The sequence below is a fragment of the Clinocottus analis genome, unplaced genomic scaffold, assembly GCF_023055335.1.
Source record: "Clinocottus analis isolate CAN_PGR_092001 unplaced genomic scaffold, fCliAna1.0.p SCAF_13, whole genome shotgun sequence".
NCBI lineage: Eukaryota > Metazoa > Chordata > Actinopteri > Perciformes > Cottidae > Clinocottus > Clinocottus analis.
Window position 1 is genome coordinate 5,973,455 of NW_027175854.1, and position 18,804 is coordinate 5,992,258.

The window sequence follows — 18,804 nt, forward strand, 5'->3', positions numbered from 1 at the left end:
GGTCTGACGCTCTGGTGGAGTGTTACAACTCTATTTCTCTCTGAGAAATGTAATCAGTTATTGCTGGAAGAAACAGACTGTGGTGATTCATCATTTATACCTTACTAATGACAGAAGAGGTCAAAATACAGCACTGGTTTCATTTCCCCCCCTTTTTTACTGTAATAGATTATGTTTGGGGATATGTTTTTGATTGTTTATTTGTGGAAAATTGCAAAAGTAGCAACTCAGCTTTATTATCACACACAAATTAATTTGAAGTGCTTCTGGAAAGCTTTCATTTTTTCCGTTATAGAAACAGAAAGACAAATTAAGACATCTACGTTTGTGGTATTTTACAATGTTGGGATATAGTATCATAGCTATCTGTCTGGATTGCGTTTAGTTGTAAAGCACTGTGTAACATTTGAAAGAAAGCTGTCATATGAATCTAATTTTAGTTTACTTGCTTTACTTTCAGCACAGGAAGGAGCACCGTAGAAACTCAAGTAAAGGAGGTTGAGATCGTGAGCACACTTTAGGTGACGTGACCTGTCATCCAACCACGCCTGAAGGAGAGCCGCTCATATCCACTGTTGTAATGGGGTGGCTCAGACAATCTGATAAGCACCACACTTGTTGCCTTAAGCCCCAAAAGCAAAGCTTACCTCAATTCACACCTTTTGTCTTGTCAACTTTGGTTCGTGGCAAAAAATGTGATCATGGACCTTGTGCACAGGGGGTCAAATTACATTCCTTTGGAGCGTGACTGGTTTTACTCGATGTGACAAGTTGAAGTGCACAACGGACCCAAAAGTCAACGACTGCCTTTCTTCAAGTCCTGTGCATGACCCTTTACGGGAAAATAGAACCAGACCACTCTTGAGGGACTAAATCTTCTAAAATGCCAGGAATTACCAGGTGTTCGGGAGGAGGAATACAACTGGATGAGGATCAAATGTCATTTGGGTGTGTTTTTTGAGTCTTTGAAACTGACGTAAGAAGAAAGCGTCTTTAAGGTCACTCACCATCAGTCCACCTCATGGCGTCATCCAGTTGTGTCGGCAGCCCCTTCCAGAGCGTGCTGTCTTTGGGGTAGCCCTGGTCCATACGCCTCAGGTGGTCATCGTAGCGCCAGTAGTGGCTGTCCTTGAAGAAGTAAGTTTTGCCGTTGTGCAACCACACAAAGGCTGCATCCACTCCTTCCAAGGGCAGGCCAAAGTCACTGATTGGTCGAGGGTAGCCCTCCTCCACGTTATTGTCTTTAAATACCCAGTACTTCAGACCTGAAGAAGGGGGTGGAGGGTGGGCAGAACATCAATCTCACAATCTGTAGTTTTTCACATCACACACGGCAGACAGTAAATGCACTTGAGATGATACATATGAAAAAATGAGAGACCCGAACAATATGTTAAGTTCACGCTGATGAAATGAGGAAAGATTCACACGTACGTTTTGCTACGGTGCCAAGGGAAAGCGTTCTCTGCCAGGAAAGCTGTTATACATTTTCTATCAAAACTGAAACATGCCCTTGTTTCTGCCCTTGTTTTTTTTTCTTCTTTTTTACAGAAAATTTACATCTTTTCTTTCTCTCTTTCACATAGTGAGATAAAACATGCTTCAAAGTCTCTGTGACAAAGGTGTCTCTTTAATCAGGACGTATTATAGTGTGGATGAATCATATTCGAAAAAGTCTGCAAATCATCAAAAGACAAAAAAGAAGGAAAAAAAAAGCTTTTTTCTTTTTTTTTCTTCTTTTTCTTACTATTTACTTTGACAAAGAGAAGAAAGAAGACAATTCCATCCTGTGATTACCGATGCTCACTGATACTATTGAACCAGACCAACTTGAAGTACATTTCAAAGACTTATTCCAAGATTTGAGCTTGTTTTTGGTTCTGTACCTTTGAAAAAGACTATTTTGTGATCCCCTGGCCTCTCATATACAGCATCCACACTGTCCAGATTGGTGGGGAGGCCCCTCCAGAAGCGGTTGATCTGAGCCGGACGCAGAGACACCAGGTGCTTCTCTCTCGTCAGTCGCCAAAAGTACCTCCCTGTGGGGAACAAAACAGTTCACTGCAATATTTCGGATGCTGACAAATAATTACGGGTGTGGTGGCCGTTATTATTGTTTTTTTTGTTGTTTGACTGAAGAAGTTAATTAATGTATTATCAATTTGAATCACCATGCATTAGTTGTTTCCTCTGCAGTTTGTGTATTGCAGTCTACTCATGTAGACATTTTAGAAGAGCTCCAATGCTGACTGAAAACACTTTCTTTGAAAAAACACAATCCTGTGCTTCAGACAATAACCAAAATTTAATATATAGACCTTGAAGAACTGCTCGCAAAATCTACACCTTGATCAATTCAGACATCTGAAAAAATAACATTCAAAAGGCGACATGATCGTAATGACCATTCATCAAACTTCTAATGTCATCTTAATGTCAAAAAGGTTGAAACCGTTTGAAATCTGTCAGTTAAAGTTCAGCGTACTTTGCTAACGCTTCTGCATATGAAGGTGTGCGAGTCGGTTTCCTGTCTCCGTTGTCAGTGGGAGACTTGCGGTCATTCCTCTACAGGCCAAGCATGAAAGAGTGATGTAATTTTTGGACTGCAGCCTCTCAGCAGGGCTCAACTGGCTCAGTCGGCGGTCTGCATCTACCCCACTCTCTCATCCTCTTCTTCCCTCTCCTTTTTAAATTTGCTTTTATTTCAGCTCAATTAGCTAATTTTTTTATTTTTCTCAAGCAGCTCTGTAGCTTTGCGTCTGTCTTTCTCCCTTTGTGACTCGGTACCTTTGAAAAAGAAGGCCTCCCCTCGTATCTGGGCCACTGCATCAAAGTGACTGCTGCATCTGTCTGGGGCATCTCGAGCCAGCCTGAGAGAGATGTGAAGAAAGTAGGAATGAAGAATGTGAAAGGAGGGGCGGGTGGAAATAAACACTTTTGTAAAGCCGGACACATTCAATGCTTGAACACCACAGCCAATCATGTTTATGTGCTCTGATGAATGTGTGTATATGCTTGTTCACTTTGCATCAGGTGTGTCTACCCATGAACCAGAGAAACCAGAGAGTAGATGAGTAGATTATACGCCGGTTTTTAAGTGATTTAAAGCACTGACGTGGCTGGCCTTCCAATGACGAAGCCATTAGCACCACGGTGCTGGGAGTGGGAGCCTGCCAGGCCTTATATTACCAACAAAGGTCTCTATTCAAAGCTCTATTAACGCGACACCACTGCAGAGTGGTCAGCATTGGAGCCCTTGTCAGGCTTAATCCAGCTTTTTCACGCCTCATGACCTGATGGAGTCAGTAGAAAATGATTAATGAAGGCAATGGCAGTCAAAAAGTGGGGAGAAAAAGATTCATGTTAAATATTGCACCGCTGCCTGTTTAGTTTAGCTCTTTAGCTTAGTGCTGCTGCCTTGCTGTTTACTGTAGTTTTGAACTAATGTAAATTGCACCAACCTTGTGAATGAAGCCATTTTCATGTTTGATCTTCCACTGGACCTCTCGGGGGCAACTTTAAGGTTAGTGCTTGGTGGTTCGGGTGTCTGAGTGAGTTTCTGTTTGCTCATACATAAATGGACAAAATTAAGCCAAATTATCCTTGATAATCTGAAAAACCGACATGCTGATAGTGGTCCAGCTTGCTTTAGGGAATTACTTAATTAGACGGGCAGGCTCCCAAGCTCACTCTCGGCCTCTTTGCTAATTTGCTTTGTTGGCAGATCAGGACTTCCTATGAAGCACCAACAAACTCTCTGTTACAATAAAGGTTCAGTATTCCTTTAAGGATTCATTACAATATTTCTCAGTGGAAGCAGAGAGAAGGCATGAACATTAGAAAGCGATCACACTATAATTACGCTGAGGTACAGGGAACTCTATAATGACGAGCAATACAGTTACACTGCAATGACTACTACCTGTGTGAGGCCGAGTGAGAGTGTAATAGAAGTTGAACTTCTATTATTGCCCTAATTTTATTAGACACTTTTTATGGCTGTGTAAACATGCCTAGTTAAGGAACAACATAGTAAATACAAAAAAAGAGTATATGGGGAAGTTTATGAGCATTTCCAACTTTGATATGTCTTCTGGCCTCAGTTGCCAAAGAGCAGCACTTCTGGTTTTAATCAGATGTGTCCTGAGTCGATTCTGGTGCCAAAATGGTACTGTGCCATCCCGGTTTTTATCCTCTCCGCTGCACTCATCTGGACACTGCAGCACAAGCCGTGTCATGTTGAATGGGATTCAAGGCTGCAGCTGTTGTGAAGCAAGATCACTGCATTTGATCTCGGCACAACAGTAACATGCCGACGGGTTATTGAAGTGGCCAAATTAGATCTTTGAATGCACTATAGTACCAGATTGCTTTGTGTTGCATGTGAAAGAGTCCACCTCTTCTACTTACAGGAGGGTGGATCTGTTTTCAGGAAGGTCCAGCAGGACAGGAGGTTCAGCCGTCTGGGAAGGGTTGCCTGGTCGGTTTGTGTGGGACACCGAGTCTCTGACACCTAGGAAGACATCAAATGGCAACTCACATGAATATATAAAATATATAGAATAGAGCAACATTCTTGTGATTCTTGGTTATTTCCTCTACTCCCGTTCCTTTGCAATGCTACCATGTTGTACCATTTTATAACATTGCACACAATGTATGCCATTTCCCCCGTTTTGTGTTTGCTTTATTTGTTTGTTCACTCATGCACTTCATTGCACTCCTTTCCACGTTCACCATTCTCTTTCCTCACACTGCCATTTGCTATCTATCCCAGAGTGAATGGTTTGATAAGGTCTCATGCCATCATGAGGTACAATTAAAGCATCCATGTTTTCATAAAATCAATAACCTTCTACTACAGAGCTGATCAATTGCTGCCTCCTGCATGAGAAGGCCTGTGTAGCTTTTGTCGACTGAGCTGTCGCCAGCAAACGGTTGTTTCAAACACTAGTCCGTGAAACAGCAGAGGCTCTTGGGATATGGTCAGTGGAGAAAATGAAGATTCTTTTAATACAATGGCGTCCACACTGTTGTTGTTTTTACACGCTCTGAGACTTCACAGCACTTAGGAGAGAAGAGGAAGACACAAATTTCAAGACTTAAATGAACAGCTCATTCAGCCAGTATGTGGTGTGACAGAGGTATCATGGTCATAATAACAGACTTTTTCCATTGTTGTTTACAGAATTATATGTCCAGAAGGTAATGACAAGGCACGGCTAAGTGAGGTTCTGAAATCAGAAGAGTCTTTCCAAGTACTTTGGAAATTACTTTTAAAGGCTGACTGTAAAATGAATTGAACATGGACTTCCCACAAATGTCATACATGTTGTCATTTGCATTAATAAAAGGTGCTGTTCATAGTTATGGCCATTTTGTCATATTTTCTAACAGCATCTCTCTTTGTCCCAAGACATTTTTTTTTTTTTGAGTCCACTTTTTTTAGCGAAAGGTAGAATTTTTAATAGAAATGAAACTGATTTACCCACATTTTTATCTCTCTCACACATAACACACACATAGTAAGTTGACTACATGATCCCACGTACCGTAGAGCTGCCAGACGCGGACCTTGTCTTCGTAGGGTAGGTCGTACTTCAGAGGGTCTCCTACAGGACCCTGGTAGTACGGTCTCATGATGGACTCTATGGCTGAGGTGTGGACCAGGCCGATGGCGTGACCAAACTCATGGACCGCCACCGCAAACAGATCCATCCCATGAGAGTCTGACGGAGACAGAGAGAAAAGAAGAAATCATAGTCACAGTTGCTTAATCTAACTTTTCTTTGAAAATACTAAATACTTAGTACTACCAAATGGGTGCTAAATGCTCAATTTCACTTTGAACAATTCTCCATTGAACGGTATATATTATCGATAGGCCTATCAATCTGTATCATGTATTATGTGAGGGGATGAACAGAAACTACTAATGTAACGGTTAGTACTTAGTTAGAGACAAGTTTTTTCCTGATAACCATCCGAATCTTATGGCTTTCAACTATGTGTACGGGACTAGTTCATACACATATCTGTGAAGCGGCTTTTTATCCGTGACCAATATGATGGTTCAAATGGTCAAACACGTCGAATTCATTGTTCAAAATTCTGTGAGTTTGATGTTTGAACAGGGCATGAAAGAGTTTTGGGAAATGGCTTTGGAAAGACCCAGTGGCGACACTCACCAACGTGACCAATTTACTCTGTGTCCTAAATTGACCCAGTCAAAGCCCTGTTCAGGTATTTTATACTTTTTCAGCTCATCTGCTTATGGTGCAAATTAAGAGGCATGACAGACAGCTCAGGAGGCTCAGGAGTGCTGTTAGGCATGTGGTGTAGTGAGATAACTATGGTAAAGCTGCCTGAGTTCCTCAGCTGGCAATCAAAAACCTGAGTGTTGAGAGACACCTGAAGAGGCTTCAGGCTATTAAAGCATCCTTCCCTCTATGTTCAGGAAGAAAAGGAAAATAAAAAGCCTCCCAAACTCTTTGTCTGACTTTGTCAAGCAGGACAAAACCCGGGCTTGGAGATTTAGATTTGTAAAAATATGGAGAGCTAGCGTGTCAAGCCAAGCTAGCTTAGAGTTCCTTGGTGGCTGAGCTGAGGTCTGCATTCAGTTAACCTATGGCCGGCCTCAGCAGGGGACGTGCACTCATGCTTACAGTACCCAGTTGGGGTGATCAGGAGGCAAATGCCAACTAATCTACCGGAACACATGGTGCAGAGAGGAAAGGTGGACAAAAGAAAGGAGAGGGAGGGAGAGAGAGAGGGAGAGAGAGAGAGAGAGAGAGAGAGAGAGAGAGAGAGAGAGAGCGAGAGAGAGAGAGAGAGAAAATAGGGGCTCAGAACAGAGTATGTACCATGTCATCGTATTCACGGTCCATGGGAGGCTGACAGAATGAATGTAATGCCTGTGGACAAAGTAGGAGCAGAGAGAATGGGATGGATGAACCAGATTCATTTAGAAAGGCAAAAAGAGAGAGAGAGACAGAGAGGACTTTTGTGTAACTCCACAGACTATTTCATTCTTTTATATGTAGGGTAGGGGTTCAATCTATGCCATTAAGCAGGTATTTATCAACCTTAGTGCTCTCATTGCATGATGCGGATGATGGCAATTCATTTACTAGACCTCTAAACTCTTCCTGTCTTCCTTTCAGTCCTCAAAAAACTAGGATCTCAGGACACAGTGGCTTTGATCTTAGAGGGCCTTAAAGACGGCAACCTAAAAAAATAACATCACACAGCCTTCAGAGGATGCCCTAAAATTTGCCTGCAGGGCCATCATGTTTGTGGAAGACTGGCTCCGTCAACATCAGTCTGGAGTAGCTTTGATACCCTGGGAGCGTATCATGTGTGAAGAAGACCGAACATCTTCATTTCGATCTCTTGGTTTGCAAAATCCCTCCGTCGATTCTTAGTAACTAAGCTGGTTTCAAACAACTGATTTACTAAATCATGTTGCACATAAAAACATAAATGCGGTAAAACTACTTAAGGCTTTAGTAATATATAAATCATCTCCGAAACATCTGGAGCCTGGTCCAATCAAAAGCACTCATCCTGGACACAAGAAGTCATTGTAGCGTCACAAGCGCTGAGATAACTTCAAAAGAAAGTTTCGGTGGGCACACAGCATATTAATCTGTCAATTCTTTCAAAATATAATTATTACTGTGCTTTATTTATGTATGAATACACAGAAAAATAATAGTTTCGTTAATCATTAAGTTTTAGATTGAGTGCAAAATATTTAATGATGCTATCTGGGTCATATATTAGTAAGCTAACATTAGCTTTGCCAGTTGCTTCTTTTAGCATTAGTTACACGTAGCATTTACAAGGTGTTCATATAAGTGATCCTTAGTTGAGAACTAAATGGTGTGGTGGAACAAATTATATTTTACAACTCGGGGACAAGACACAATCTAAAGGCTTCAAGTTCCTAGGAAGTGTAATTGTTCTTTCGGACTACTATAACCTAATCCCCAAGAAGGCCTATCATGTGGGTTGACGACTCAAGTGTCATTTGAGGACACACAGCTGGTGAATGATAGTGGTGTGGCCCACAGGCAACGGTCAGTCCACCACTACGAAAACATTTCTTCATTTACCAGACCACACAAACAATCGAGTAACCAGAGATCATTGCCAACAACGTCCTCATTCTCCAAAAATATCTGCCACTCTGGGCCCAAAGAAGCTTGCCTCCAACATTATTACCAACTTCCTCCGTGCACATTGTCACAACCTCTCCCTTCCGGGAAGCAAGTAATGGGATAATGGGAGCCAAAACAGCCTCTTCCTCTGAGCAGTGCTCCTCATCAATACATCTGATATCCCACAAAAGGGTAAACAGAGCAGGCAGCATGCAGTCTCTGTGGCCAAACAACATTGTCTTTAATCAATAAGTCAGCAAATATTTAGTTGCATTTCACTTTCACGTTCGACAATGCATTTTTTATTTGATTTGGGCAAGGGATCTTCAATTAAAAAAAAGTTTTCCTCACAAACGATGGAAGGCTATAGTTGATATTTCTGCTTTTTTTTTGTTTTACCATATCTCCATCACATGCATATATATTATAATATTTTATGGTGTTGTTTGTTTGAGCAATTTTGAACTGCATTGCTATGTGTTTATAACTATTTCTAGAGTAGTACTAATTCTGTCATTCTGTTTATTGTTATCATAAGGATGCAATATGGGTATTAAAACTAGTTAAGACTTTCAGTGGCAAAATGTGTTGTTGCAAATATATCTAGCTCCTCAGTCCTCTGTCCAATTTCATATTAAGATGGCAAAGACAATGTTGATTAGCCAGTGTGCAAGACAGTTGATGAGAAATTGGCATTATGCAAAGTAAATAATGAGCATGGAGCAACCTTGTGGAACACATAATTAATCAGTTTATGTTGTGGTCGCCTGGTTCTTCTTCAGCTTTGTCAAAATCGAGTTGACAGTGATATATATATATGAGCTACATTCCTTAAGTTTCTGTGACTTGGTTCAATATCTTCCCACCAGGTTCTCAAACATTTATGATAAATGAAGGCGAAGCTTTTTCCGTGTCGTATATCTCACAACAGCTCTATGCTACTACATTTATTGTGTCGGATCTAAAACGGTATGATGGTTTAAGCAGGCCCTCTGGGGCTTCAGTCCAAGTAAGGATCATTTGTTGCGCAATGAATACAGTTCAGTCAAGTGCCCCATTCACCGCGATGTGACATGATGTAAAGACTCTCTGGCCTCCACTTTGCTCAACTTTAACAAGGACAAGAACGATCTAGCTCGTATCGCTGGTGTTTATTTATCTTAAATTGTACAAATGCAAATTCGTTTTGCAGTTGAGTATCATTTGATATTAATATATCTCACTAATTTTTGACTTCAGGTTTTTTCTTTCTTTTTCTTCATGAGAATGATAATTAGTGCACCGGAAACTCAGAGAGACAATAGTTAGAAATGATCTGTTAATTATCTGAACTAATAGTAATGTCATAAACAATTCAGCACGTGTTCAAGCACACAATTTCCACAGGCCACGAGAGAATAATCCCTTCCTGATATCTCCTGCATGCTCAGTGAGCCCTAACAGAGCTCTGTGTTTACATGTTTATCCACTGGGGGTACATGATCACAGCTCAGTCTTATATTGTGTAAACTCGCCAATACAATATAGTTTTCCATTCTGTTTTGCACTTCGACACTTTGTTATTGTCGGCTCTGTTTCAGCCAGCATCCGTCTGGACATGTAGTGGTGTGAAACCCAGATGTGATGCAATGTAAAATGTATTATCTGAAAGGAAGTTTAAATGAATGATAATATAGTAGCATGAATCATTAAACCGCCCAATCCGCCTACGAAGGTCATATTTTGTGTTACTGTTCATTCGCAGACGACATGAGCACACGGAGAGAAATGTCTTGAAAAATTCACCTGCTTAATAAAATACACTTGTTTTAGTCAGGGCAATCAGTTTGCAGAAGCAGATTGCTGGCGGTCTGCTAATTAATAGAGGCAATCTGCTGCCGATCAAAGCAAAAACAACACATCCCGACCTCCACTTATTCGTCTCACCGCGACTCCGCCCTCTCACGACTCCTAATGGGCGGCGGAGCCATCAATCACCCAGCAGGGGTGAACTGGGCCGCTAAACGTAATGCTTAATATTCCACTATTCAGCATCATCATACACATTAGGAGATGGCCTTGGCAAACCTAGATTTAGGGTCCCGCAGAGAATAATGCACCAGGAGATGGGGGGTAGGGAATTAGCCAAGGCAATTACTCTGCTGCGGATTTGTCTGATAAGGTTCATTTTTCTAAAGACGATTACATAGCTCCGCAATCTGCTGCGGCACCGACATTCACTTTTTACCCCCTGGGCTGACCTAACAAGTTTACATCTTCTCAAGGGATTAGCGTGCTTTTGAGAAAGTTGCTAAGAACAACAATTCATAAATCTGATAGCTTTGTGTGAGCAGAGCTGAGCCGGGCAGGACTAAACGTCTGCCGCCTTGAAGGCAGAACCACACGTAGAAGCAGTGATACTGACATCAGCTCTGCCTCAGAGACAAGTTGATGATGCTGGGGGGAGGATGTTGTGAGATAGCAGCAAGGTGAGGCTGGCAGAGTGTGACTTGCAGAAATTAAGAGTTGTTTAATTAACTTTTTTCCCCGTACGCCTCAGTGCGCCAGTCTGGCAGCCGCAGAGCGGGAGAGAAGGCAATCCCGACGGCTTAGTAAAGCATCATAATCCAGAGGTGAGCTGAACACGCAGAAGAACCACAGAAGAAGAGAGAATGTCTGCGGGCTCTCTTTGGGGGGCGCAGATTGAAGACGTCTGAGGAGAGTTTTGAAGGAAACTGAAGCATCCTTTAGAAAAGCAACGTCCAACCAGGTATGACGATTCCCACATCGAAGATGGTTTTACTCAACAAACACAATGAGCCTCGTCATCCTTCAGTCTCATTAACTTTGCTGTTAAGTTTTAGCCATTTTACTGGATTGTTCTTTAACTACAAATCTATTAAATATATTTTCACTATATCGTCGTACGGTCTTTTAAAACCACCACGATTGAGGCAGAGAAATATAGAGTTTCCACCTTTGACCGGTCCCTCCCTCACTGCCCTGCTCTCATTAACCAAAGCTACATCTATGCAGCTGTTCCTGACCCTCCAACCACACACATACACACACACACACACACACACACACACACACACACACACACACACACACACACACACACGCACACGTCTGCACGACAGCATCCTCAGCTTGTCCTGCCACTGCTGCGGCCCAGTGGGAGGTCTAATTGGAGCAGATTGAGCTGCTGTCCTGTAACATATGGCTCACAGCCCTGACAGCAGAAAACAAAGGAGGGAGACCCAAGCAGGTCCTGGCCCCATCAAAGACTCACCAGCTGGGATGGACAGACACACACGCACACATACACACACACGAACACGCACGCACGCACCCTCTCGGCTCCACCCTGCGTTTGAGGTTTAATCTAAAACATGAGGTCAACATGCACCACGGGGCTGGGTGCATTTTCTACAGATCTTTCACCTCGACAACAACGAAACCGAATAAAAGCATGTTAAATTGAAACTTGGTTACAATATTAAACACATTGTTACACTAATTTCAAACTCCAAATCTTTGCGATAAAGATGTATAATTCACACAATGTTTGTTGCTGATTAAGAAAACAGAGCTTGATCCCGAGTCCCCTCGTTAAATACACAATTCCTTTTGGCTCAGCTATGTTAGAGGGAAGTGACTAAGTGACATTAAACCGAGACTAAGAAACCAGGCATGCACTCAATTCAACGCTTCAAATTCAGTTAGGAAAAGTATAATGTTATTTATTTTAAATTCATCTTTCAGATCCATATGATGAGAAAAGTGACTGAACGTCTGGTCTCACACAATATCAGCAACTTATTTGCACCAGAGTTGAACATCCTGCTTATTGTCTGTGACAAGCGACCAACTGTCTGCACACTAAATGACCAAATGAAGAGTTATTAGGAGAAAAACCTGGACAAAATGCAACAAAGCATCACAGCAGAACTGTGCCAATCACATTGGACCAAAAACACAACTTACAACCAGCAAATGAACAAATATTCTATAACAATCTAAACACTGCAATTACAAGACCGTTCCAATGGCCCACAGATGTCAACTCTTTCCAGAATACAGCAATAAAGTACTGGTACATGAACTGTTCCTGAGCTGTTTCTCACAGTGCATTACACAAGATAACGCACACATAACACTGAAATGAGTGTGTAAGCCTACTGCCAGTGTGTGTGTGTGTGGCAAAATCCTTCAAACTCTAAGTGCAGCTGCTTCAGAAGTTACTGCTTGCTTACAGATTCTGCTCCGTTTTTGGTTGCAGCTTCGGAAGAGGTATTCATGTCATGTTTTGTCATGTATTCATCTTTCATCCAGGAATTACTCTCTTTGGGATGTCTGAGGGTGAGGTGAGAAAGAGGTGTATTTAGAAATAGGTATAAGCTGCCAAGTTGCCCAAATCTGCTGCTACTGGAAGGATGAAAAGGCTTCACTAGGAAACAGAGAAGGCGTTATGGTGGCCAACACATCACAAACTCTTGGCACCCTTTCATTTATTGGCTGCGGGGACTTTTCAGCAGATGATGATGTTGAAAGCGTGGCGGTAACAATTACTCTTCCCCTGCTTAGGCAGTGTTTGCGATTCTATACAAACAAAGGCAAAATACCACCATCAACTACTCGCAAACTTTGTGTGTACCGAGCGCAGCGCTGTCGTGTGTCTTTGAGGAGAGACTGTGCATCATGTTCGCCATTACTCACTGAACCCCACGCCGCCTCCTCTCACCTGCAGCTGGTCGCCTTTAAGTCACAGGTGATAATAAACCAGTTTTGTGGGGCTTCAGTGTGAGATAACCAACAACCTAGAATTCGAACAACCCTTTTCTTCATTTGTTTAGCGTACCCGCTATGTGTGTCACTTTAAAATGACATAAACCGTATGCCAATATCCATTATAGCTTGGTGCTAAATTAACTGAGTCAGAATAGCACCCTGAGGACACTCGTCTAGCAACCCTTTGCTTTATGAGCCAGCCTATAACGCGGTCTGATAGAAAACTTTTTTTATGTCCTAGTATTGATGGACCAAGTTAGAGTGTACAAACACAACGTATTGGCATGTGTGCACACTTGTGTTGTGACGCTAACTTCAAATAGCTTACAATCTTCTTGCTAGTGTCTTAACATGACTTTGGGGCCTTTGTCGCATTGCAATTCAATAACAATTGAGAGGGGTAAGTAAAGTACTAAAGTGTCATCCGACGACAAATTCACTTCCACTTCATTCTTGGACTTGTCGCGAGGGACTTTTTCCACAAATATTTTCTCACATCATCTCTACCTCTCTTTCCGTCATGTTTCTCTCTCTCTCTCTCTCTCTCTCTCTCCTCTGCTGTCCATCCATCTTTCAACAAAAAAAGGGATGGATGGAGGGACTGAGCAGAGGGGAGAGGAAGGACATTTTCCATCCAGTCATCCAGATGAAAGGGAGAATAAAGAAAGCAAGTCAGAGAAAAGTAGAGTTAATGATTCATGTTGTCATTCGTGTGACCGCACTGAGACAGCCTCTGCCTGACGATGCATTCAGCGCGACTAGATCACTCCGTCCGCTCATTTCATCCGGATGAATGGACTTATACTGCTCCCCTGCCCTTTCCTGCTTTCCAACTCCCTCCCTCCCTCACAAAAAAAAAAGAAAGAAAAAAGAGCAAAGGACAGTGAGGAGAAATGATGATGAAGTGACAAGCCTGCCAGAGTTTAGAGAATGTGACGATTAGGTCAAACGGTCCTGCTGTGCCACCAATCATTTAATTTGCACCAGTGAACACACACACACACACACACACACATTCATTGCTGCAGAGGTGCAAAGAGGACGCGAGTGAATGAGAAGACAGATCTTGGACAGTGAGTGAGTGAATGTATAAAAGAGGTAACTTTCTCAAGCCAGAACACCAAAGCACTGTGTTGTGTTTTCCAGAGCTGTCAAGGACTAATGGATATTTCTAATATAAGCTTGTCTTTTTTTTGATTGGCAGAGCTGATTGAATACCATTTAGAGCCGCTGTCATTCCGTGCTCATTTCAGACTCGCGGATCTCCCTCAGCGGGTAATCACGCTCTTTCAAAACTGTTTGATGAAAGTAATTTGGCCAGATCATTCAGGATAACGCTGCATAAAGCAATCTATTAGCCCGCACAGCTCCAAGCAAAAACACTGCGCGGATACGTTTCACGGGAACGGGCCAAACACAGAACAGTGTGTCGATGAGTAAAAACAGACCTAATAATAACACAATACAACAGATACCGTTTATCCAGGCTCTGGTTAATAAGCTATTTTGACAATGAATTAAAGCTTCACTTGACAGAAATGAAAGCGTTGGGATGAAGTGGCCAGGGGGTACGCAGAAAGCTCAACTGAATAATTTGGGTTAAAGAGGGAAAACAAACAGACGAATTGGATTTCAAATGGGTGTGATTGTTTTCAATTGTGAACGAAAACTAGTTGGCAAGCGAGCAAATTAGTTGAACTTTAGCTACAAGTAATGGATAGATGTTTGAAACAGTTAGCTTAAAAGGGTTTTAAATACGACATTCAAAGCATTGATTCATGGTACGCAGTGCAGACACACAGACACACACAGGCACACACACGCACACGCCTGTAACTAACTACAAATAGTTGTTTAGTGCTGTATTAATAAACTTCAAAGTTATAGATGATGGATGGAACAGTTGAAAAAGTTAGCTCAAAGTAAGAAAATGTTGAAATAGTCCCGGCATTAAACTCATATACATCAAGTTTAAAAAAAAACAACAACTCTCTTTCAGATATAAACAGAGTATTTAGTCTCCTGTGCTGCTGGCATCGAATGGATGTTACACAACATATAGACACCGCTTAAAAATAGCAGATCGCAGCGTTCCTCACCTGGAGATCTGAAGGTCCAGGCCTCGTCATCATCAAAGTGTGTATCCCCCGCTGTGAACCTCTCTCCGGGGAAAAACGCGTGCGCCACCGTCCCCCCTGGCCCGTCAAAGGGATATCCATCGTTGTGGTCGGCCTTCGTGAAGTCAATCTGAATGTCTGCATCGCTGCCGGCCACTTCATGGAAGTTCAGCGGCGCGATGTCACTCCAGACCTTCAGGGCGTAGTACATCAGGGCCCGGACTGTGTCCCTGCCCAGGGAGGCCGAATCCTTGGGGAAGGTCCTCACTCTGAGAGAAGAGAGGGGAGGGGGGGGGAGAGTGATCATGTTACATAACAGAAGAAGAGACAAGATGGGGCGAGGAGGAGGCGAGAAAGGACACAAGGGAGTTGAGATGACAAGAAAGGAGAGGAGAGAAGAGGTGGCTGATGAAGGAAACGAACGGGAGACTTGACAGAAGAACAAAGTAAAAGCGGAGACAAGAGGAGAGAGCTGGACAAAGTGAGAGGTGATAGATAAGAAACAAGAGGAGAAGAAAAAGAAAAACGAAGGAGGAAAGGGTAAGGGAAGTGAAATCCATGGTAGGAGACAGGAGACAAGGATGTCAACTGTAAGGGTGACACATCACGGATGAATAAGGAAAGGACACGACAGTAAAGTGTCTGGGAAAGAGGGAGCCGAGCACAGGACAACATGAGAAGTGGAAAAAGGAAGCAGGTTGCAGCAGTAGATGCATCCTGCAGTAGAAGAGCAGGGTGGAGAGAGAGATCTGAACTGTTGAAAAGCATAAAGGTCAACTACGCAATGTTTGCCACTGAGACAGACCTGCACAGAAACAAAAAATGATGTTTGCATATCGTGATTCTATTGTTTTTTTGTATTTCATGGTTAGCTGCCCCCGCTGCTCACACGTACTGATAATAAACAGGGAATACAATGTGCATCGGAATAGATTGTGGTTAGATTTCCCTTTTCCTTCTTTATCTCCCTATTATCGTTATTCCCTCCCTATTATCATCATGGCGTCTCTCAAGATATTTGTTTTTTGTGTCCGTGACGGTAGAAACGGGACGGGAATAAACAGAAAATCCTCCAGAAGTTTGTTTACTTCTGCTCCTTCTCCATCATTCCCTTTCTTTTCTCTCCTCCAGTGAGTCTTTGCCTCTTGCTACTCATCAGCCTTTAACTTTTTTTTCTCTGTAAATACAAGAAGCGAGTTGGCCACTGCAGGCTGCTGTTGGACATTTAATCAAGGCACTTGGTCTTGAGAGAGTGCCGTCTCATATTGCCTCTATTTTAGAATAAAAACTGTTTTTTTATTGATGGCTTGATTTGAAAATCACAATCTAACAGGAGATGGTCACAACATTAAAACATTTGCATCACTGATTGTTGCGAAAACACAGATGGAACTTTATATAGTTCAGAAAATATGTTTAACGTTTCGTAGGTGCTCAAGGTTATTCGGGTTGCACGTTTGGACAGCAACGTTTGGACAGCTTGATTTTTATCAACAATCTTAACCTCTTTTTCAATATCGTGTCCTGCATCAAATGAGGCAAAAACCCTCCCTCAATCCCCGCCCGCCCCTCTTCCCAAAAAGTGGATATTGATTCACGTATTGATTGTAATAGACAGACCTGAGACATAGTTTAAGACTTTAAGGCAAGATGCCCCACACATATCGACTGACTTCCACCAGCATAAACAGAAGATATTCGTCTCTGAAAGTGTGAAACCAAAATATACGGACAAGACTGAAATAAAATGGACAACAAATTGGTGAAAGGCAACCTCGGGAGAACATCCATTCCGACATGTAGCTGCACCAAAATAAAAATGACCTTCTGTCAAACCACCCACATTTCTCTCTTAAGCTGCAATTTGCATGCGAGAGGTAAGAAAATACTAAATTTAGGTGAAATGGGGAACTCATATATGTGCAGTTAGCAACAAGGACTGTAAACTATGTAGATGAGTGCACTGCAGCTGAGCCGTCCCTTCCCAGTAACTGTGGATAAACCAGTTTATAAATGAATTGTCTTTCACTCAAGGGATACACTGATTTTATGTTGGCTTTCCATTTTAATCCATTCATTAGAAACATGTTTTTTTTTTTCCTTCGAGCACACATTGGTTACCTCCATCAAGTCCAGTAGTTCTCAGACAGAGAGCCAGAAATGAGCAGAAATGAGTGCTGTGATGTTAGCAAGGATATTAGGATTTCGTGAAAGTTTTTTCTCCACTGGGTGCATGATAGAAAAAGTTTGAGAGAATGACTTATTTTAATCCTCAAAAAAACATTTCCTCCCACAATCAAACTTACATTTGTTCCATCTCACCTGTCGGGCGTTTGATCAATCTAAATTCAATATTAATTTTGGAGATATCTGCCTTCTCTCGATGGCTCAGTGGTGCTAGGTGAGCTAGCAGTATCGAGCGTAGATGCACGCGTCCTTCTCCACGGTAATTTGGTTGGCGGATGTAGTTCGGTAGAAATAACATAGTCCTACATAGAGCTGTTCTGGTGCATGGATTAATTTGAGTAACGTCCTCATGATTTATGGAAAGTGAGATTGTTGTTGACTTTTTCAAATATAGTTTTTTGGCATTTTGAGTCTAATAAGCCACATATTGAGTGCCAAATAGTCTCATTATATTTGAGAAAACGCATCACATACGACTGCACCAAAACAATCTAGAATGGGAAATGGTACCACCGTTAATAGAAAAAATATGCATTTTTGATTTTGGGGTGAACTATCCCTTTTTAACATTTCATTAAATTGAGTGATTTCCAGGAAACATGGTAGCACCTCTCACTGTGCCCTGCTGCCGTGTGGAAATTGACTCATTCTGTGCAGAACAAAAACAAATCAGTTGTTGCTTTTTCCAATATGCCAAATGGGAAAGGCTAATTATTGAATTTTTAATTAGAACAATGTGAGTTTGTTTGTTTGGCTGGACTGTAAACAGATACACTGCTCGCTCTACTGCTGTATTTTTGCCGCTCAAGGAATGGTTGCGAGGCAGATATCTTCATGATTTTAACCATAAACAAAAAAAAAAAATCACAGTGTAACAATTGCAATGTGGGCCGATGCGGAGAATATCAAAATCTCACTCGATGACATTAACACCCCAAAAAACCAAAATCAAGCTTCACCCGCTATTGAACTTGTCAGACTCAAGACTGTGCCAATCATAGCATATGTGTGGGTCACAAATAGGTTTCAGAGACTGAAGTTCTGTCACTACAAACAATCTGGTTTCATGAAAAGGACCCCGCGTTCGCATTCCCTCTTTTATTTAAGCTGACATCTTGAAGGCTGAGTTCCTGTCAAACAAATCATTTGTGCACACATCCTTCATGATTAGGACTTGTATTTCTGAGGACTGGTAAATCATTGCAGCTTCTCGCCCACAGTTTTCTTTAAACTTTCGAGGCTGGTAAATACCAGGGGCGAATCTCTGGTCATGGTGTAGGTACAACGGCGGTTTATAATGATTCTTTCAATGACTCATTTATCTTTCTGGCTTCTTTATCTTAACTGATTAATGCTGAACTCTTTGTTCTGGCATTCTTTAAAAAAAAGAGGAAAAAAAAGATTAAACAAAGACGTGAAGAAAAACGTGATTGCCAAGCATGTGTTTCAGACTCATTGCATTTGTTATTGACTATATCTTTAAAAACACAAAGGCTTCATACTTGTCCCCACCCTGACAGCTCATCACAGGCGTTTGAAAGTAAATGCTTACGGTCCAAAAACAA

The 18,804-nt window shown here is 42.0% G+C and overlaps 1 protein-coding gene across 3 annotated transcripts in view; it reads right to left on the reverse strand.

Moving 5' to 3' along the window:
• LOC137783762 (matrix metalloproteinase-17-like) overlaps window positions 1-18,804 on the reverse strand; it is a 57,535-nt gene that overhangs the window by 7,146 nt on the left and 31,585 nt on the right. The window contains exons 4-9 of one of the 3 annotated variants that reach the window (XM_068574061.1): window positions 15,035-15,321; window positions 5,553-5,729; window positions 4,411-4,513; window positions 2,788-2,870; window positions 1,887-2,039; window positions 1,008-1,265 (exon numbers count right to left, since the gene is read on the reverse strand). In XM_068574061.1, the coding sequence (XP_068430162.1) occupies window positions 1,008-1,265; window positions 1,887-2,039; window positions 2,788-2,870; window positions 4,411-4,513; window positions 5,553-5,729; window positions 15,035-15,321 (1,061 nt within the window). Of the gene's footprint in view, window positions 1-1,007; window positions 1,266-1,886; window positions 2,040-2,787; window positions 2,871-4,410; window positions 4,514-5,552; window positions 5,730-15,034; window positions 15,525-18,804 lie in introns of all 3 variants that reach the window. The other 2 variants (XM_068574063.1, XM_068574062.1) reach the window with 2 other exon arrangements.